The sequence below is a fragment of the Puma concolor genome, chromosome D1, assembly GCF_028749965.1.
Source record: "Puma concolor isolate L17-30 chromosome D1, mPumCon1.1.hap2, whole genome shotgun sequence".
Lineage (NCBI taxonomy): Eukaryota > Metazoa > Chordata > Mammalia > Carnivora > Felidae > Puma > Puma concolor.
The window spans coordinates 3,969,238-3,991,126 of NC_141676.1; the positions used below are offsets into that span (position 1 = coordinate 3,969,238).

General features: G+C 60.8%; 1 protein-coding gene across 1 annotated transcript in view; it reads right to left on the reverse strand.

The window, feature by feature from the left end:
• Positions 1–2,938: 2,938 nt before the first annotated feature.
• Positions 2,939–21,889, reverse strand: part of IGHMBP2 (immunoglobulin mu DNA binding protein 2) — a 96,817-nt gene continuing 77,866 nt past the window's right edge. The window contains exon 14 of the mRNA XM_086676665.1: positions 2,939–3,178. Coding sequence (XP_086532791.1) covers positions 3,141–3,178 — 38 coding nt within the window. The 3' untranslated portion in view covers positions 2,939–3,140. The remainder of the gene's footprint in view (positions 3,179–21,889) is intronic.

Sequence of the window (21,889 nt, forward strand, 5' to 3'; positions counted from 1 at the left end):
CCAGAGCCCGACGCGGGGCTCGAACTCGCGGACCGGGAGATCGTGACCTGGCTGAAGTCGGACGCTTAACCGACTGCGCCACCCAGGTGCCCCAAGGAAACCTCATTTAAAATGGAGTTGGGAGGGGCCCCTGGCTGGCTCAGTCCGTGGGGTATGCAATTCTTATTCTCGGGGTTGTGAGTTCAAGCCCCACACTGAGTGGCTTTATTTTTAAAATAAAATCTTTAAAAGTAAAAGGAAATGAAATGGAGTGGGGAGGACAGAAAGAGGGGACTCTCACGCACTACCACTCCTGGCGGTCAATCGTAGACCCCAACAGGAAGAGCGTGCACTTTACAGTCCCAGCTGGAACTTACCTACCCCAGCGGGAGGAAGGCTTTCTCCGCCCCCAGCGACAGCCCAGCCAATGAGAGATAGTCCCCGCTCAACCAATGAGAAGCCACGACACCGGGCACTTGGAGTAAAGTGCTCCAATGAACTTTCTCTTTACAGCGGTCCCGCCCAACTCCCTCCGTCCTCTCCAAAGGAGGGGTCCTCTCTGCAGAGTTGCCTGTGGCCTTGCTGTGGCTCATCTCTCCCCGGTTGCAATTCTCTGCTGTTCCCGAGTAAACCCACGTTTGCTGGTAAAATAACGGGCAGCTTGTTTATAGGTTCACGGTTTACACGGACTCTATGGTGTGGAGCCTGGCTTGGATGCACGGCTCGTAGAAGGCGCTCTCGGTAAAGGGAAGACCGGAATAAGCTTTCTCAGATGCCAGGGTACCGTACTGTCCCTGGTACGGCCAGGCTGTCCCTGCGGTGCGGACGGGCAGCATCTGGGCTGAGTTTGTCACTAGTATTCGGTAAGCACTCAGGGGTGCCCACGGAGAGGGAAGTGGCCGGTAGGCCCTCTGGGTAGCCGGGTCCTCACGCCAGCCTTGTGGTCCCGTGGATGGGTCTCCTGGGCCTGGGGACACCGGCCGGGGGGGCACAGGGCGGAGGGAGCAGTGCGAGTCTGGCAGTGAAACCAGAACGATGCCGAGCAGGCGGCCTCCGGCGAGTCACAGCCCGTGTCTGTGCCCCGGTCGCCTCCTATGGGGTCGACCAGGCGCCGCCTCCCAGTCCAGCCCGGTCCAGCCAGTACTCACGAGCATCTCCTGATCGCCAGGGGCTAGTTAGGGGCTGGGGCCACAGCAGCGAAAAAAATACAGGCACTTTGGGACGCGTGCATCTCAGCCCCGCGACTTCTGCCCTCAGGGTGACCCAGCTGGGGGACCCTGGGCACGCCTCCCTCCTCTCTGAGCCCCTGTTTCCCCATCTGTAAAGTGGGGAGAAAGTTACACCGATATGGATGTTGGGAGCGTTTAAGTGACACCTGTCAAGGGCGGGGCAGGGGGGAGGCGCTCTGTGAAACTGCCTGGTTGTTGGGGCCCCCACCCCGCCCAGCAGCCCACCCTCAGGGCTCCTCGTCCCTCCGGTCCAATGGAGGAGACAGAACTGGGGATGAGGGCTTGCTGATGGCATTTCCCAGGTCCAGCCGGAAGGGACGAACACAGCTGGCTCTGGCCACACAAAACCCCAAGGCCCTCTGCCCTGCATTTGGGGGTGAGGAAACTAAGGCCAGAGGTGAGAAGGGCTCGGCCGAGGTCTGTCTGCAGCTGAAGTCGCATGAGGTCACGAGTCCTCCTACCTGCTCGGTCCGTGGGTCTTGCTGGTGTCCCGGACCGGGAGGCACCTCTGCAGGAGAGCCATCGCGTGACTGTGACATCATCCGACACCCTCCACCCCATCCTCCCCTCTCCTTCCTCTCCTACCCCAACCCCTTCTGCCCACCTTCCTCAGCCCAGAGAACGGAGGTAAGTGCCACAGTCAGACGCTGCCCTAGAACCGGGGTGCCCACATCCCCACCGGACACCAGGCTGCAGTAAACAGGCCACAAAGCTGTCCCTCCCCCGATGGATACACTGCACACATTTAGGCTGTGGTGCCAGGAGGGACCAGGGCGGGGCGCCTGGGGCTCAGTCAGCTGAGCAGCCAACTCTTGGTTTTGGCTCAGGTGACGATCCCAGGATCTCGGGGTCAAGCCCCGCGTCACCTCTGAGCTGAGTGTGGAGGCTGCTTAAGATTCTCTGTCTCCCTCTGCCCCTCCCTGGCTCAACCCCCCCCTCTCAAATTAAATCGAATTTTAAATTTTTTTTTTCAACGTTTATTTATTTTTGGGACAGAGAGAGACAGAGCATGAACGGGGGAGGGGCAGAGAGAGAGGGAGACACAGAATCGGAAACAGGCTCCAAGCTCTGAGCCATCAGCCCAGAGCCTGACGCGGGGCTCGAACTCACGGACCGCGAGAAAAATCGAATTTTAAAAAGAGGAGCCAGGAAGCAGAGACGCCTGCCCCTGACATAACCCCTAATTATTTCTAATACTGAATATGTCCGCTGTGGCTTCAATACTGCGTCCCATCAACGTCTTCATCCTTAGGGAACTTCGATCACTGTCCCTGCCCCTCCCGACCTTTGCCATCTCGCGAGCTTTGCCGTTCGTACTTTTATTTTATAGTTCTCTTCCAGTTGATTTAAACAGACTTGTTTCCCTTTCGTTGCACCCAATAAACGTCTGCAAACCCAAACGACGTGCCGCTACTGTATCTTTTTTCCGAGACGCAGTAAGACGTTTCTTGGTTGTCTACTGCCGCATAACAAACAAACCCAAAACTTCATGGTTTAGGCGCACATCAATCATAAGGGGCGCCCGGGGGGCTCAGTCGGTTGAGCGTCTGACTTCAGCTCAGGTCGTGATCTCGCAGTCCGTGGGTTCGAGCCCCGCGTCGGGCCCTGTGCTGACGGCTCGGAGCCTGGATCCCGCTTCGGGTTCTGTGTCTCCCTCTCTCTCTGCCCCTCCCCGGCTCACACTCTCTATCTCTCCAAAATGAATAAAAAAACACACAAACAAACAAACAAAAACTTAACAGCACATCAATTGTCTCTCGGTTTTTCTTAGGCTGGAATCGGAAAGCAGCTTGGCCACGGGCCGCCCCGGCTCTGAGTCTCTCGAAGGCGGCAATCAAGGGGTCCAGCAAGGCCGCACCCATCTCGAGGTTCAAGTCTCCCTCGGTGGCTGCAGGGCTGAGGGCCTCCATTCCCTGCCACGCAGGCCTCTTGCTAGAGTAGTTCACGTCCCGGCCGGTCGTCAGTGCGGTCTAGAGAGAAAAGCCAGAGAGACAGGACTAGCAAGGTAGCAGCCACAGTCCTTATAACCCGGCCCCTTCACTCCTGCTGTGTCCTGTTGGTGAGGGTCCCCAGGTTCCCTCAAGGGGAGGGGGGTCACAGGAGGGAAGCAGGAACACCAGGTGGGGGGCTGCGGGGGCTCATCTCTGAAGGATGCCAGCCACAAGAGGGGACAAGGCTTTGTTTTCGTGTTCATTCCTGTGCCCCTCAGGTCATCTCCCACACCACAGTTGCCTGTTCTCCCATCAGTCCTGTGGGCCACGACGGCTGTCCCTCTTCCCTGTCGGCAGATGAGGAAACTGAGGCTGGAGGGTCTCAGTGACATTCCTCCCAAGGTTGCATCGCCCCAGGGGGCTAGAAGCACCGCGTCCGAAAACAGCCCTCACCGGCCCTCAGCTCAGTCCACGAGCACAGGACCCACCCAGCACGGGATGAAGGGGGACAGTGACTCAGCCCCGGGCGGGGAAGGCCACAGCACATCAGGCCTGGGGAGGGGCCAGGCGGGGCCCTGGCACCGGCCTGGATTGCGAGACGAGGCCAGCCCAGAGGAGGCGCTGGGGCAAAGTCAGAGCCGGCAGTGCGCGGAGTAGATGAGACGGGGAGGCTTGGCACGAAATCCGGGGCCTGCCCTGCCCCCAGGCAAGAGAGCAAACCTGAGACTCACCGGGGGACAGCGCCCTCTCCGCCGCCTCCCCCTGCACACACCCCCCACCACGCAGCTGCGTTTGCCAGTGTCCCCAGGGACGTGCAGTGGAGAAGGGCGTCCTCTGGGTGGGGACACCGACGCGGGCTCAGCCTGAGGATCGCTTCACGTCACACCGGGGCCACTGGCGGAGGCTTGCACCGTCGACAGGGAACTTTTTCTCCCAGGACACCCACCTGGAGGTTGCTTGAAACTTGGCTTGAAAATCAGAAATGGGCCCCTGGGAGCACCTGGGTGGCTCAGTGGGTTGCTCATCAGATTCTTGGTTCGGGCTCAGGTCATGATCTCACGGTTCGTGAGTTCGAGCCCCGTGTCAGGCTCGGAAAGGACAGTTTGGAGCCTGCCTGGGATTCTCTCTCCCTTTCTCTCTGCCCCTTGCCTGCTCATGTTTCTCTCTCTCTCTCTCTCTCTCTCTCTCTCTCTGCCTGTCCCCTACTTGTGCGAGTGCACTCTCTCTCTCTCTCTCTCTCTCTCTCTAAATAAACATTAAAGAAAAAAAAAAAAAACAATGCCCCCCTCGGTTCCCAAACACATGCCTGGAGATATGTTACTTGGGGCAAAGTGCCAACAACCTCGCTGTTTGTTTCCCCATTTGTTTTCTAGGGGGAATTATGGAAACTTCCTGGTGAGGCTGCAGGGGTATATGGGAGATCACAACAGCAGCCCAATGTCCTTGCAGCCTGGAGACACAGGCGTCACAGGTCAGGCACCCTGCACCTGCTCTGGATGCTTCTTGGTCATATTCCCTTCTTTCCTGGGCACCTCAGGCCACTCGCCCCCACCCCCCTCCATGGGGCTGGGGTCCCTCCTTACCTGCACGAGCAGGGAGCATGTGCCCACGTAGGTGTTTCTAAAGGTGGCTTTATGGGGCTTTTTAAGTTTATTTAGGGGCACCTGGGTGGCTCAGTCGGTTAAGCATCTGACTCTTAGTTTCCGCTCAGGTCATGATCTCGCAGTCTGTGAGTTCAAGCCCCGCATCGGGCTCTGCGCTGACAGTGTGGAGCCTGCTTGGGATTGTCCCTCTCTGTCTCTCTCTCTCTCAAAATAAATAAACTATTTATTTATTTATTTATTTATTTATTTTTATTTTGAAAGAGAGAGAGAGAGAGAGAATGAGCGGGGGAGGGGCAGAGGATCCGACCACGAGATCACAAACTGCGAGATCATGACCTGAGCCAAAGTCTGACGCTTAACCGACTGAGCCACCCGGGTGCCCCTATTTGTGGGTTTTATTCATTCCTTCACTCATTCGTCCACCCACCTGCTGCCCACCTACCACGCCAGGACTGCCTCAGGCGCTGTGGAATAATACAGGAAGGTGCTCACGGGCTTTTAAGATAACGAAGAATTCCCAAATCCCTTGTCACTCTTCAGTCTCGAAAACGCTGCTGAGAACAGAGCAGAAATTTTTCCACTGTTGTGTCTGAGGAAACTGAGGCTCAGAGAGGCCACGTGCTCTGTCCGCAGTCACACAGCGGCCCGGCCTAGCCTGGCCGGACACTGGGAGAGCCCGGCTGCTGAGCCTGCGGCCGCCTGCAGGGGCGCTAGTGAGCAAGCCCCTCGTCAGGGCCCCGGGGACAACCCCCTGGCACAACGAAATGCGGCCCAGGCCACAGCCTTGCTATTCTCAGCGCTCTCACACATGACCCACGCAAAGATCTGGGGAGACCCACATCATTTGCGGTGCTGGGGACGGCGCGGCTCGGGGCGGCAGCCAAGGGAGGGGCTGTGGGTGACAGGGGGCGGGAGGGGGGGCGGGGCGTGCGGGGTTGGGGTGCCGCCCTGGGGAGAAGGCCCGAGGGTGGCGAGCCTGGAGTGAGGGTCTGGGAGAGTCCGGACCCAGTCTGGCCACGTGGAAGGCTGGCGAGCTGGGCGGAATCTGGGGCCCTGCCAGGTCAGACCCAAGCACAAGCACGTCTTCCTGGGCTGGGGGCCCGGGGTGCAGCCCCCAACACAGGGCTGGAGGCAAGCTGGAGAAGCCAGGGAAGGGAAGGAAGCCACAGAAGGCACATTACCAGCCGGCAGCAACGGGGCTCAGTCTCAGCGGGGACCTCGCAGAACGAGACCCTCTATGGTCAAGGAAGCAGATGTGCCCCCAGCTACCCGGGCACAGTCCCACCTGCCTGAGAGGCTGTCCTAGCCTGTCCCTGTCCTATCAGCCTGGCCGGGATCCGTGAGCGCGCAACGCCACCATCGGACGCCAGGGGCAGCCGCTGCGACCGTCCCGCCACGCCCCTGCTCGCTGAGCACCCCGTGTGCGGGGCTCCGGGGCGCAGCGAGGAGCGCCCAGCCAGGCCTTCTCTCTCGGAGGCGGCGAGCCGTCTAGGAAATCGGAAATGAGAAGGGACTCGGGGAAGTGAAAAAGCATCCGTGGCATCCGTGCACGGAGGGACCGACGGATGGGCAGACAAAACAGGACGTGTCCAGGCAATGGCATATTTTTCAGCCACAAAGCCAGGCGAAGAGCTGAGTCTGAAAAACAATTCTGCCGAGTGGAGGAAGGCAGGCTCGCTTGTGTGAAACGTCCAGAGTAGGTAAGTCCACAGAGACAGAGGGAGGGTAGTGGGAGCTGGGCCTGGAGGAGGCAGGGTGGGGACCGACCGCCAGTGGGCTCGAGGTTTCTTTTGGAGTGGTGAGAACGTTCTGGAATTAGACAGCTGTGGCGTCTGCACGACCGCGCGCCTATACTAAAAACAGCTGAACTGTGCACTTTGGAAAGGTAAATGTGGGAGGCACCTCGGGTGGCTCAGTTAAGCGTCGGGCTTCGGCTCGGCTCATGGTCCCACAGTTCGTGGGTTCGAGCCCCACACTGGGCTCCATGCTGAAAGTGCAGAGCCTGCTTGAAATTCTCTCTCTCTGCCCCTCCCCCCCTTTCTCTCTGTCTCTGTCTCTGTCTCTCTCTCTCTCTCTCTCTCTCAAAAAGAAAATAAAATAAACTTTTTTCAAAAGGGTAGGTTTTATGGTAAGCGAATTACATCAAGCATGGTGGCGGGGCCACCTTTAGATGAGATGGTCAAGGAGGGCTTCTGGGAGGAGGTGACATTTTAGCTGAGGTCTGAAGGATGAGGACGAGATGGTCAGAGTGGGGCAGGAGGAGGCGTGGCGTGTGGAGGGAGCGACAGCGGGCTGAGGACAGTGCCCTTGAGGGGAGGGCCCGAGGTGACGTGAGGGGACAGCAGCAGACCCCGCGCGGCCCGGCATCCGTGCTGAGGGTGCGGATCCAGGGCAGGGCTGCTGGAGGGTCAGGGTGGGGGACAGAGACCCGACGGGGTTTGTGCTCTCGAAGCGTGGTGGGCTGGGGTTGGGGTGGTGGATGAGAAGGAGCAGGAAGCAGACCCCCACCCCCATCCAGGAGACCGGACGCCTCCTGGGGATCACGGGACGAGTGCCAGGGGGTACGTGGCAGAAACACGTCCCCCGCCAACACCCCGTGCCTTGAGAGGGCCGTGGGTGGGACACGATGAGGCCCAGGCAGGGAGAGAAAAGTTTGGGGTGCCACAGCACAGAAAGGAAGCCCTGTGGGGAGGCCCGCCTCGGGGCTGCAGGAAAGTCAGAGGGACTAAGCAAGAGACACTGGGCCAGGCACGGAAGCAGACCCCAGAACCATCCAGAATGCGGCCTGGACTTTGAGCTCGCTGCCAGGCCAGCTGCCCAGGGCTCCTGGGCACGTCCCAGGCCCACGGGGCAGAGACCAGGACCGGGAATCCCAGGGCCTGGAGTCTGGAAGTGGGGGGGGGGGGGGGGGGGGGGGGCGGGGGGCGACCAGGACTGGAGGCCAAGGAGGCACTGGTGATCAGCCAGGCTGGGAGGACTGGTCCTGCCTTGACCTGCAAGAGCCCAAGCCAGGCCAGGGGACCTGGAGGTTCGAGGGCAAGGTTTGCTCTGTGGGGGGAGCGGGGGTCCCCACCTGTCCCTCGGGGGGCGGATGGGCCATGCGAGCCCCGCAGAGAGCCGGCAGCATCCTGGCAGCCGGAACCGACCAGTCGCTCGGAGAGGGATGCCTTTGGAGCCGACCGTGGGTGCCTCACTGGAGACACTCACCCTGCATCAAGTGGGGTCCTCACGGGGCATGGGGGTCAGCACGGGGTCCGCCACGGTGTCATCCCCGGGAAGGGGCAGATGGGCACAGAGCACTTACGACCGGACTGCGTGCTCTCGGGGGGCCAGGAGCCGGGATTGTCTCACCCACCCCCAGGGGGCTCCCCTCGGAGGCTGAATCCGTAGTAGGTACTCGGCCAACGTTTGTTGGACGACTGACCAAAGCTACCCACGCTGAACGGAAGCAGTGGGGCAGTGGCCGTGTTCAGGAAAGAGTAACGAACTGAGTGTGGGTGAGGAGCGAGGCTTTACGGGAAGGCTTCCTGGAAGAGGTGACGTCTGAGCTGGAGCCTGAAGGACGCACGGGAGGTTTCCAAGGCACAGCAGGTAGAGAGAATCGCGTGAGCACAGGCCTGGAGGTTGGAAGGGGCCGCGCCAACCGGGGAACTGAGCAGTCCGTGCCTGGGGTGGGGCTGGGAAGGTTGAGGGGACCCTTCCGGGAGGGGCGTCCCTCTGCCGGGAACTCCCCACCTGAGCTGAGCCGGGACGTTCCAGGGGCTCCCTAACTGGTTAGGCTCCTTTGATGCCCAGCTTCTGGCCTGGCTGAGGGTCTGCCTGCTTCTGATTCCTGAAGCTCCCTCCCCAGGGCGGCCGCAGACACCACCGGTGAAGACAGAAGCGAGGAAAGTCCGCATTTCTGCCGGAAGGGACTTTGGAGCCAGGGGGACATGCATTCACTTGGGTGCAGGGAAAGACCTTGGGCCCAGCCTACACTTTGCCGGCTGCCCTCCCCTCCCGCAGGGAATCCCACTGCAGAAAGAGGCCCCAAAGACGGGGAGTCGCAGCCTCCCCCAGAGTCAGGGAAGCCGTCGGGGTGTAGGGGTGCAGCCCAGGACGGAACCCAGGGCTCAGCAAACAGCACGAGCCTCACCCAGCCTGTCAGCCAGGCGCACTTGAGCAGTGCGCAACCCAGCCACAGTACATGGTGGGCCTGCTCGCGGCTCTCTTCGCAGGGCCTCTGCGGTCTGGTGCCGGGGGCCTGGAAAGACCAGGATGCCCACACACTTCGTGCTCAGCTCTCTGGCACTGCTTGTTTCTACTGAAGAATGGTCGGCTGCGAGCTGTCATCAACCCTTTGGCTTTCAGAGCAGATGTTTCTGCTGCTGCTTAGCAAGCGGGGCTTGAAGGCAGGTGGGGGGAGAGGGAACAGTGATGCTATCGTTTCTTGATCTCCCCAGACTGCCCCGTAAAAACGGGCAGGGCACCTCGGGAGAGCAACACCCAAAACGCACGGCGGAACGAGGCGGCACGTGCGAGGGGGCAGGGGCGAGTCGCCCACGGGCTGCGAGCCGGCGCAGGAGAGGACGGGAAGGGAAGTCAGCCGAGGACCGGCCGGCAAGCTTGGCGGCCCCTTCGGAGAGCAGGAACTCGAAGGGGACACACAGGCCATCAGCCCAAGCAGGTGGCGGCAAGGTCTCGGTGCCCGAGCCGTCTTGAGCTGACAAAGCAAAACCTCGGAGAGGAACCGGCTGGGGGTCGCCTCCGATGGGCAGGGGTCCTGAAAGAGGGACAGTTCGCGGCCCCCCGCCTCCTTCCCAGTAGTCGCAAAACCTCACCTCGCCGGGAGATACCCGAGCAGCAGAAAAGAACCACGGTCAAAACCCACACAGAGACACCGCGAAAGAGACGACGGGGAACAGCGACGGCCCTCCCCAGCCCGTGAAGACCGGCCGCGAGGACGCGCCCTCCAAACGGAGCACGTGTGACATTTCCAAATGAGCGGTCGTTTTACTTATTGTTAAGACGTTGGCATCCCCAGAGCTCGTCCGGTAACTGGACGTCCGTCCCTTTTGACCCCCTTCGCTCACGTCCCCCAGTCCCCTTCCCCCCACCTCTGGCAACCACCGATCTGTTCTGTGTCTGCAAGTTTGGGTTTTGTTATTATCTTTTTTAAAGAGGTATTTATTTTTGAGAGAGACAGAGGTGGAGTGCAAACGGGGGAGGGGCGGAGAGAGAGGGAGACACAGAATCGGAAACAGGCTCCAGGCTCCGAGCCGTCAGCACAGAGCCCGACGCGGGGCTCGAACCCACGGACCGTGAGATCGTGACCCGAGCCGAAGCTGGACGCCCCACCGACCGAGCCCCCCCCCCAGGCGCCCCGAGTTTGGATTTTTTTCAGATTCTGCGTGCAGGTGAGATCACACAGCATTTGCGTCTCTGACGGATTCCACTCGGCACAAGGGCCTCCAAATCCACCCACGTTATTGTAACTGGCCGGAGTTCCTTCTTTTTTAGGGCTGAATAATAACTACCATTTGAGATATTTAGAAATATCACGACCGAAGAGCCTAAGCCAGAATTAGAACAAGCACAGAAGTGAAGCGATCGGAGAAAAGGACAATTTCGAAAGAGGTGGCTGCAGAAAGAATGAAAACAGGAGAGGAAATTAAGAAATGAGAACAAAACCAGAAAGGAACGTGGGAGACAATGAGTTCTACAAACAAAAGCAGGAACCTTGAAAATGAAGGGGCGCCTGGGGCGGGCTCCGTCGGTGGGGCGTCCGACTTCGGCTCCGGTCACGATCTCGCGGCTCGTGGGTTCGAGCCCCGCGTCGGGCTCTGTGCTGACGGCTCGGAGCCTGGAGCCTGCTTCGGATGCTGTGTCTCCCTCTCTCTCTATCTGTCCCTCCCCTGCTCACGCTCTGTCTCTGTCTCTCTCTCAACAATAAATAAACATTAAAATAATTTTTTTTAAAGGTTTGTAAGGTGTAAGGAAGGCAGAATTGTCTGGATGTTTGGCACCAGGTACAACAGCCTCACGGACGTCTCCAGGGGTTTCCACGTGGCCCTGGGGAGGAGCCATGCGGTGGCTCTGAACACCCCTCCCGGGCCACCCGTGGTGGCCAAAGGTGGTGGCCTCCAGCCCCCTCCCTGACCTGCGTTTCCCCTCTGCTCTGGGGCTTTGGGTCAAGGTGCACAGGGACTGCTTCCCTTATCCTCTGGGATTTCCAGACCTTTCCCCCAAACCTCCTCTTACATTCACACAAGCCTCGATTTCCACATTAAGGTCCTTATTTCTGGAACACAAGGAGAGGGTCTGTTTTCTTTTCTTTTTTTTTTTTAATCTGTATTTACTTTTGAAAGAGAGAGAGAGAGAGAGAGCATGAGCAGGGGAGGGGCAGAGAGAGGGGGAGACACAGAATCCAAATTAGGCTCCAGGCTCTGAGCTGTCAGCCCAGAGCCCGACGTGGGGCTCGAACCCACAGACCGCGAGATCGTGACCTGAGCCGAAGTCGGACGCTCAACCCACAGAGCCCCCGCAGGCACCCCTCTGTTTTCTTGATCAGACTCGGGCGGACGCCGTTTTCTGTAACAGAAGTGCGGCTTGGGGACGAGAGTCCGGCATGAGGTCTCTGCCCTGGTTACATTTACAGGCACCTCGTTGCCAGGAGTGAATGGGACACTGGCATCCACACACGTGTCCCTCCAAATCAGTACCTAAACAGTCAACTGCAGTCATGTGGAGCCTGTGCAGCCACACCGGGCAGACTCTAAGCCACGGGTGGGTGACAACCCAGTGAGACCAAAGAACAGACCTGGAGACAGAAATCGAGACACAGGCTTATCGGGGGAACTTACGTACAGGGCGTCCAGGAACGGCCGACCGAACAGAGCACCCGCTGCGGGGATCTGGGGGCCGTGAGCTTTTATACCCGAGCAGCTCGTCCCCTCCCTCCTTCGTGACCAGCCCTCCAAGGACGTCAAGGCCCCCCGGACATTCCTCATTATGAGGGAGATGCTCCGGGCTGGCCACCCCCGGAGCCCCTGACCTTGAAGGCGGAACAGTAAGACCTTCTACATTCGCTGCTGGAGGGGAACACAGAGGCATGATGGGATCCGCACTTTGTCAAGACAGTGATTAGCGGGGGCGTCCGGGCTGTGCAGGCCCGAACCCGCCTTCCAGCAAGTACCGTAGAGTCAAGTGCCTCCAGGGGCGCCTGGGTGGCTCAGTCAGTCGGTTGAGCGACCGACTTCGGCTCAGGTCACGATCTCGCGGTCCGTGAGTTCGAGCCCCGCGTCGGGCTCCGTGCCGACAGCTCGGAGCCCGGGGCCTGCTTCGGACTCTGTGTCTCCCTCTCTCTCGGCCCCTCCCCCACCCCACAAAAGTAAACATTAGAGAAAATTCCGTTAAAGAATTTCCAACAGCGCCCGGGTTTCTCATTTTGCTCGGAAGGAGAGATGGTCAGAGATGTGGGTCGACACCGCCTCGTTGGCGGGGTCTAAGGGACCGGAGGGACTCGGAAGGAACGCTTTTGGTCACAGGAGGTCTGGGGAGGAGGCACGGGCAGGAAGGAGCGATTTCAGTGGGCACAAAGTGTGAGGCCAGCTTCCCAGAAGAGGCCCCCGCAGTCAAGTGGACAAGGTGACGCCCTCCGATGTGGGTCGGCCCGCGCCTTCCGCCGCCCTGCTCCGCGTGGCTCCGCGCCTCCCTGCTGTCCCCCCATCCAAGCTGATACAGCTCAGCCGGGGCCGAGAGCCGGGCGCCCCGGATCGGACACCCTTCCCCAGAGGACGGCCAGCCACTTGGGTGGCAGGTTGATTTCGGCGGGCCCCTTCCCCCGTCATGGAAGGGACGGTTGTTTTTCCTGGAACCACCACCCGCCCTTAGCGTGACTATGCCTGCCCCGCTTGCAAGGAATCCCCGACACAATCACCGTCCGTGGACTTGAGGAAACGCCTTGGTCCCCACGCAAGTCATACAACCGCTTCTGCTCGGGGAACCCCCTCCTGCACGAATGCAGTGCATCGGTAGGCTTTTGCCCACCGGCCTCCGTCCCGCCTCGTTTCCCATCATCCTAGGTATTGCTGAGTGAAGGGGTGGCCCTTTTGATGACTGGGTGACAAAACTTTGCAGGACCCTAGGATGCAGTCCGGGCTCTGAACCAAGAAGGGGGTTACGATGCTGTCTGGGATGCCTGGTCCTGGGGCCTAGCAGGCAGTAGGGAGTGTGTGCCTGGACCCCAGGAGAGCCTCTGAGGCTCCCCTCAGAGCTCCCGTGTCCCGGTACGTATGTGTGGGGAACCCCAGCAACCCCCAAGAGGCGGGCCCCCCGAGGGCGCAGAGGGCAAAGGGAACGGTCCGGGATGGGCAGAGGGAAAGGAGGCCTCACCTGTCCCACTGGAACCACAGGAACAAGGGCTGTTGTAGGTGTGGATGGGTTCTTTCCCCGTCTCCCCTCCTGCGCCAGCTAATAGAAAATGTGTTAGGGGCACCTGGGTGGCTCAGTCGATTAAGCATCTGACTTCGGCTCGGGTCACGATCTCAGGGTTCGTGAGTTCGAGCCCCGCGTCGGGCTCTGTGCCGACGGCTCGGAGCCTGGAGCCCGCTTCGGATTCTGTGTCTCCCTCTGTCTCTACCCCTCCCCTACTCACTCTCTCTCTCTCTCTCTCTCTCTCAAAAATAAATAAACATTAAAAATTAAAAAAAAAATGTGCTAACAGTGGCTGCCTCCTGTCTGGTATTCCAGTTACAGGATCCAGAAGGGAGTGCGGCTCAGCTAGAAGGAGCGAACACCACCACCCAGAGATGGGTTAAGGGGCCTTTAGGACCGGAGTGAGCCCTCGAACGCTTGAAACTGGAATCACCATGTGACCCCACAATTCCGCGTCTGGCAAATCCCCACGGGAAGGGAAAGCAGCGTCTCCAAGAGACTTTGGCAAACAGGCCCTCACTGTGTTCACGGCAGGGCGATTCCCGGCAGCCAAAACGTGCGAGCCAGGTGTCCACCCACGAACGACCAGATGCGCACCACGGGGTCGATCAGAGCCCCGGAGCAGTCGTCAGCCTCCGACACCTGCCACGACCTGGACGGACCTCAAGGACGCTGCGCTGAGCGGAACAAGCCAGTCGCGAAAGGACGGACGCTGTGTGATTCCGCTTCTGTGAGGTCCGCCAGAGTCACCAAATTCGAGGCAAGTGGGAAGGTGGCAGCAGGGAACGGTGGGGGAGGGCTGGAGGGTGACCGTTTCACGGAGACAGAGCTTCCATCCTGCAAGACAGAAACCTCTGGAGATGGACGGTGGGGACGGTCCCACAGCAGTGGGAATGCGCTTAAATGCCACGGAACCGTGCCCTTAAAACGATTAAAATGGCAAAGCTGGATGGGGCGCCTGGGTGGCGCAGTCGGTTAAGCGTCCGACTTCAGCCAGGTCACGATCTCGCGGTCCGGGAGTTCGAGCCCCGCGTCGGGCTCTGGGCTGATGGCTCGGAGCCTGGAGCCTGTTTCCGATTCTGTGTCTCCCTCTCTCTCTGCCCCTCCCCCGTTCATGCTCTGTCTCTCTCTGTCCCAAAAATAAATAAACGTTGAAAAAAAAATTATAAAATGGCAAAGTTGGTGTTACGTGTATTTTCCCACAATTTTTTTAAGATCCTGGAATTTAGGGGCGCCTGGGTGGCGCAGTCGGTTAAGCGTCCGACTTCAGCCAGGTCACGATCTCGCGGTCTGTGAGTTCGAGCCCCACGTCAGGCTCTGGGCTGATGGCTCAGAGCCTGGAGCCTGTTTCTGATTCTGTGTCTCCCTCTCTCTCTGCCCCTCCCCCGTTCATGCTCTGTCTCTCTCTGTCCCAAAAATAAATAAAAACGTTGAAAAAAAAAATTTTTAAAAAGATCCTGGAATTTAAAACCTCTTGAAAAGAAAAAAAAAGGACTTCATGCGCACACACACACACACACACACACACACACACCCCAGTGTGATCCATTCGGCTGGCAGACAGAACCAGGCTTCGGGGCAAATTCCAGATCAAACAGATAGATGTACCAGCAGCAGAACAATCTTGAGTTTTATCTGGAAAACAGCTACCTGTGCCAGAAAGTTAAGGAACCGTGGCCTCCCACACACAGAAGACACCAGATCGCTCAGACCCGAGCGCAGCTCTGCGATTTTGCACTAGACCCGGGAAAACCGCGTCTAGAGACTACTGGTCTCAGCCTGTCTCTTCCCGCGCCCGCCGCCCTCCCGGGGCCCCCGCCCGGGTTTGCAGGCGTCAGTGGTCACGATGACCCAATGACGGAGGCTGAGGCCACGGGGAGCTGGAGACCAGTCCCCTCAGACAAGGTGGGATCTTCTCACAACGCCTTTCCTCCCTGGCTCACTTCCCCGCTTCCTTGGAGGGCTTCCTAGGATCATCACCCGAGTCGACTACTTGCACTGCCCCGGCACGTTAAGTACACTTGAAGCGGAGGGAAGGACACAGTGGAGGCCGGGCCCCTGGCAAGGAGTCTGGGCCAGAGGTGCCAAAAACCCGCCCCAGGGTAATGGCCCTGGGGAGGGAGAGAAGTGCACACAGTTGGGAAATTTCCAGGCACTAGGGAAGTGAGGGGTTGGAAACTGGGCAGAGAGTCTCAAACGGGAACGATGGGACGCCGGCCAGATGCTGTGCCTGGAGGCATCCTGACCTTGGCTTGAGGAGGCGGCTCTTCACCTGGGCTGACAGGGGGCTGGCGGCTGCACCCACCTCCCCAGCCTCAGCACACACACCTCCCCACTCCTGCCCCCGTTCACCCTTTCTGTTCTTGCAACGCACCAAATCCTTACTACCTCAGGGCCTTTGCACCTGCTGCCCTTGTCCCGGATGCCGCAGGTCTCGCTAAAGCAGAAAGAGATCTTATCCCCCTGGCCTTGCTGGGTAGCCCTACCGGCCACCTGTATTACTTCCCGATGCTGCAGCAGCAAAGGACCACAAATTCAGGGGCTTAAAACAACGAACATTTATTCTCTTGTAGCTCCAGAGATCAGAAGTCTAAAACCAAGGGGGAGGCAGGGCTGGTCCCTTCTGAAGCACCTGGGGGAGACGCCATTTCCTGGTTTTTACAACTTCTAGAACCCACTTGAGTTCCTTGGCTCAAGGTCCCTTTTCATATCCCTCCAACCTCTTTGATCAGTCGTCACATCAACTGCCTCTCCCCACCGACCCCATTCACCACACATCACTCGGAGCCTTCTGCCTCTGTCTTTTAAGGGCCTTATAATTTGCAGGCTCGCCCAGATAATCCAGGATCATCGCCCGTCTCCAGATCCTTCGCTTTATCGTATCTGCCAAGTCTCCTTTGGTTCGTAAGGTCACATATTCTCAACCCTGGGTATCCGGAGGTCAACGTTTCAGGTGGCCGTTATTCACTTTACGTCACACCTCCCTCAGTCTCGATCACCATACTTGCTCCTCCTCCTCACTACATGGATCTCAGTGGGAATTTCTGTGTCCGTTCGTTTCTTTGGCCGGCTCCTCTCCCCTCCACCTGTTCTGGTTTATCCACTACTCTTTTCCAGCACCATTGCTGGTGTTCAGTAAATATGTGGTAAATGTAGGTAAGAAAGGATAGATGGTGTGTGGGTGATGGGCGGATGGATGGTGGATGGATGGATGGACACGTGGATGAGCGAATGAATGAATGAACAAATGAATAATCTCCCTCATGAAGGACAGAGGAAAATGTCGGCTTCTGCATTCATTCCCAAGATGCACTTTCCATCACAGGTGGTCCAGCCTAGCTGGAGAAAGGAGGAGGGTGGAGGAGGAGGGGACAAGGGGACTCACCCTTGCCCATCAGGAAAGCCAGCTAGGCCTTGCAGAGACCTTTGAGGAATCTGCAGAGCTGCAGCCAAAAGGGCAAAGGCATTAACCTGGGAGACCCAGACCACGTCCACATTTGCCTCGTCTCCTGGAGGATCTCAGCCAAGGGCAAGAGAACAGGGCGGACCACAGGGCCCGAAGGAACCAGCCTCTCACCGTAAGAAGGGGTGCGGTACCGGGCCATAGCACAGCACGGGTGAACCTGACGACTTTGCACCGAGTGGAAGGAACAAAGCACGAGAGACCGCTGCGTGTGTAATTCCATTTCCATCGAGCGTCAGGACAGGCAAGTAAATCCAAGGAGACGGACGGTGGATTCGTGGTCACCAGGGGCTGGGGGGGGGGGTGCAGAGTGACCGCTCGCGGGTACAGGGTTTCTTCTGGGGGTGACGACGCGTTCCCTACTGAGACGGTGGTGACGGCTGCACAAGTCTGTGAATACACTAAAACCACTGTATACGTTAAAGAAGCGAGCTGTCTGCTGTGTGAACCAGATCTCAGTAGCCCTGCTGAGAAGGGGGAAGACTGGCCTACCGGAGCTGGAGCGGAAGATGGGCACGGGGCATAGAGCAGAAGCATCACCAAGCCCCCCCCCCCCCCCCCGGCCGCCCCGGCCATCCCTCTGTAGTACAACTTGGGAAACCGAGGCTCAGTTTCCCCTGTTTCATCAGAGGCAAAGCCAGGACGAGATCCCGGGGCTCTGGACCTCTCCCCGTATCTCAATGCCTCCGTGCCCAGTGCTGGGGGTGCAGAGATGAAGCGGCCCCAGCCCCCAGCTCAAGTCCTGCAGTGCGGGTGGGGGGCTGGGGGGGGTGCAGGTGTCCAAGGGAAACACACAGTCACTCCTTGGGCCTCAGTTTCCTCACTTCCAGAATCTGGGCACCTTGCAGGCAGGGCTCATTCATCAGTGGCTTCCCAGAGCCTAGAACAGCGCCTGGCACAGGGCAGGTGCTCGGTATACACGTGTTGCATGAAACCTGTGAGACGGGGGGTGTTGTAGGATTGAGATTGAACGACGGAACTGATGGCGGACCCGATTCACAGGACACAGGATGGTGCAGCTGTGGTTGTCCTGGTCACCCCTGCACCTGTGCCCTGAGCGCATGGCACAAATGGCAGCAGAAGGGTGAGGCACAAGGAGGGCCCGGAGGGGCCGTTCAGAGCGGCCCGGCTGGGGTCACAGCCACCCCAATTCACCTGTGCGGCACGCCTCCCTACCCCAGGGCCTTTGCTCGTGCCCACTTCCTCTGCTGGGGATGCCGTCCTGCTCCTTCTCCCCCGAGTCACTCCTGCCCAACTCTCCAAGGGCTCCACCATCACCTCTTCAGAGAAGCCCTCCTGAGCTACCTGGCCTCCCGCTCAGGTGTGGTTTCACGCGTGTCTGGGCCGTCTGATTCTGGTCCGCCTTCGCTGGACTTCCACCGTCCTGTTCGGCAGCCTGGGGCATGGCGCCCGGCACTTAGCGGGCACTCAGTGAATGCCAGCAAGAGCAGGGAACTCCCTGGGGGCCGTGCGGTGCGGCTCAGAGGGGCCGCCGGAGGGCTGGTCCCCGCCCGGCCCGTCACCCGGCAACAGCAGGGAGATCGTGGACCCCAGAAGCCAGGAAGCCCCAGCGGAGGAGGGTCCCGGCCTGCACCCTTGGCCCGTGGCCGGGGACAATTACAAATAAAGATCCTTTGTACTGGGAGGATGGCAGGGTGGTGGCGGCTCAGGGCACGAGGACAGGATGTGAGAGAGCAGGGAGGGACCGACCGTGGCCTTGGCGCCTCGGCACCGTCCTAAGCCCTGCGGAGGGAGCCCGGGCATGAATGAATGAATGAATGGCGACAAGCCCACACACAGAGCCTGAGGCAGCGGGAGGCCGAGCGCCAGCCCCGGGGCGGGGGCTCCCTCACTGTCCCTGCGGGAGCCCAGCCCCCAGACCTGCCCCCCACGGCCCCGACTCCCTGCTCCAGGTGGGCACACCGGCTGGGGGACCCAGAAAAAAACCCAGGTAAAGGACGACCTTCCCATTTAGGAGTCCCTCCCATTCGTCTTGAAAGAAATTTCCAGACCAAATAAGGCTTTAGAGCTCCTGTCCACTTCGCACAATTCCTTTTAAGTGTCCAAATGCAATTACGCTTGGAACTTGTCTGCATCCAGCCTCCCCCGGCCTCCTCCCACCTCCCCCTGGCCCCCCCACGTAAACAAGCAGCCCAGCTGGGCCCCAGCTGGCCTGCCCTGGAGAGGAGGGGAGGGTCACCCCCGCTGCCTGCTCCCCGCCCAGCCCCTCCCTCCCTCCCTCTCTCTCTCTCTCTCTCTCTCTCTCTCTCGCTCTCTGGGGCGTAGCCATGAGCTTTAGCATCCTAGAGCCCTCCTTCTCACCCCCTCCCTAAAGGCGAAGGCCCCCCCCAAAGACCCGCTGGGCCATGCAGGGCACGGTCCAAGGCTCCCCCCTCCGCTCTGGGGTTTGCAGGGACGTCGGGTCCCTCCACCCAGGGTCAGGAGGCCTGTGGCCCCAGGGCAGGTGCCAGGGCCGCGCTCTATTTCTGGGTCCTCTTCAGGGTGCCCACCCCGCCCCCCATCTGGGCACCATTTCCTCCCACAGAGAAAGCACTGATGGGAACTCCCTCGGGCTCCCCGAGGTCATGAGAAAGTTGGCCCAGGGCAGGGGTGTGTGCCTTTCCTGGCGCCTCCCCGGGGAAGCCACTCCTCACCACGCCCCGTCCTCACGGTCCCCCCTGGGGCCCCTGCGTCCCCCCCCCCCTCCCCAGGCAGACTCCAGGTGGGAAGGGGGATGGGGCCACACCTGGGTGGCATTGCCGTCTTGCCCCCGAGTCTACCTCTCAAAAGTGCCTGCGCCACCTTCTCCACGGAGCCCTCACCTGGCTACCTCCCGGCTCCTCCGTACCAGCCCTGAGTGCTTTTAAACCACCGGGTGGGGACCTGCCCCTGGCGGGCCTGCGCGCCCCGAAATGCCCAGTGGGAGCCAATCCCGGGCAAGCGGACAGCCCGGTGCTGTTTCTCCAGAGCAGCCCAGCGGAGCTGCGAGGGCGCAAGGGAGATGAACAGCTGGACTCCCGAAGCAGTGCTCGGGCCAACGTGACGTCACCAGGCCGGGGGATGAGCGCCCAGCGAGGCCTGGGTGGGGGGGGGGCTCCCGAGCGGGGCATTCCTTCCCGAAGCTTCATCCCAGCTGGGGCTCGGCCCCTCCTCCCCCCTCCTCCTCCCCTTCCCCCTCCCTCCGGGCCTGGAATTGGGTTTGGGGCGGGTTCTGCTCCCAAAGCCATCTCCTCCGGCAGGCGGGCAAGCAAGGGCCGTCCTCTGCTCTGAGCTCGCGTTTTCTGAGGCTCCAGCCAGTGCTCTGGGCTGGCCCGCTGCCCTGGCGGGTCGGCGGCCAGAGGCCGGTGTCGTGCTCCAGGAAGGAGAGACCTCCGAGGACCTGGGCAGCGGCAGGTGGGTCTGCGGGGGCCCTGGGCCCAGGGCAGGGCGTTCTGGGAACCAGGGCTGCTGGGAGGAGGCCAGGCGGGGAGGGAGAATGAGGTGGGCGCCGTCAGGGCGGGCAGCCCCCAGAAATCACGTGGCTCCAGGCAGGAACCCTGACACTCCAGAGCCGCCTCCCGCACACTCCCGAGGCCCTGACGGTCCCCCCTACGGGGGCGGCAGGAGCCGGCATCCTGGCAGGGCCTGACCCCCGTGCTGTCCTCCACTCCCGACCTCCCCCTCTGGCCCTGCCCCCACCCTCGCCAGCCGCCCAAGTCCGCTTTCTGGAAGGGCGGGAAGGGAACACCCAGCCGGCAGCGTCCCAAGTGCAGAGAGATGGCTCCCACTGCTCCCAGGGGCTTGCTGCACGGCCCGCGACCTCCCACCTTCTCCCGGACAGATGGCACCTGGAGTGCTGTGGGCTCTCCAGTCCCCAGAGCAGCCTCTTCAATTCAGTTGTGAGCTGGGGGGGCGGGGGGGGGCAGTGGGGTGGCGAGGAGAGGGGCTGGGAAGACAATCAGGGAAGCGGGGCTTGACCGTGCCCACTGGAAGACAGCCTCGCCCTGTCCCCGTCCCCGACAAACTGGGGGCTGGCTCGTGGCAGGGTGGGCCGAGAGGGGGCAGACAGGTGGCCGGAGCCCCAGCGGGCCTTGGGCCTTGACGGGAGGGTCAGGGGTGCACCGAGCCGACAGCTTTTGTCGTCTTGCCGTAGCAGCAGCTGGTTCTGCCACAGTCCAGACCCCACCCCGAGAATGCGCGAGGCGCCCACCCCTCCGCCCCTGCTCGCACGCGCCGCTCACGCACACGCCTTACGCGTGTCACACACACGTGTCTTCTCATCGTCCGTCTGGGGGGTCCGCTTGGCTTCCAGATCTCTGCCTGGGCGCCATAGCTTTCCAGACTGCCCGTGGCAGGCGGGAAGACACACAGTAGGGAGGCCCCCACGTGGAAGCAACCGGCAGAGGTGAGCCCTTCCTACGAGCCGGGTCCAAGCTGGGCATCACGGGCTGGCCCCGGCCGGCTGCCCTTTCGGGGCATCTGTGTGCCGGGGGCCTAGCTCGGCTGGGGTGAGAGGGCAAGGTTTGCAGTCAGGACGTCCCCGAGGGCCCAGACCCAGGATGGCGTGCGACCAGGACGGCCGAGCGGGAACGTCGGGGACGGGGGCGAAGGGGACCAGGAAGGATAGGGTCTGAGGGGCCGGTAGCTTTGGGGTTGCAGGCAGGAGAGGGAAGCCCCAGCGGGTGGGTAAGCATGAGACCCGGGGGAGGCAGTGGGGACAGTGCAGGGGCTGGAGCCCGGATGACGCTTGGGGGGCGGTGGGGGGGGCTATAGATCCACCCTTCGCAGCACCTGCTCTCTGCACGCACACGCAAGCAGACTCGCCCACTGATCGTCGAGCACCAGGGCCCCCACCCCGCGTACAGCCACCTGGGGCACTGGCGCCAGCAGGCACTGTCACGGCAGGCCACGCCGAGACCCTCCTGCCGGGCGCACAAGCGCTTGCCCACAACACACACGGCCACTCTGCCCAAGGGCCTGGGGCAGAAGGGCGCTGTGGGGGGCGGGGGCCGGGAAGGGAGCAGGGCCGCCGGCGGGCCAGGGGTCTGATGCCCACGCTGTTCTGTTCTCCGCGCATCCCCCCGCGCCGGTGCTCGGGGTTCGAGAGGACCAAACGTTAAAGAGGGTGCAGGCAGCGCGCAGACGGCCCCCCTTCCCGGCCAACGACCGGCGCGCCTGGCTCGGCCCGCCCCAGCCTTCCCCAGGCCTGCCGCGTCGGGGAAGGAATTCTGGGGGAGGCCGCCGAGCAGCAGCATTCCTCGCATGGGGAGAGGGGTGCCGGCGGCCTGC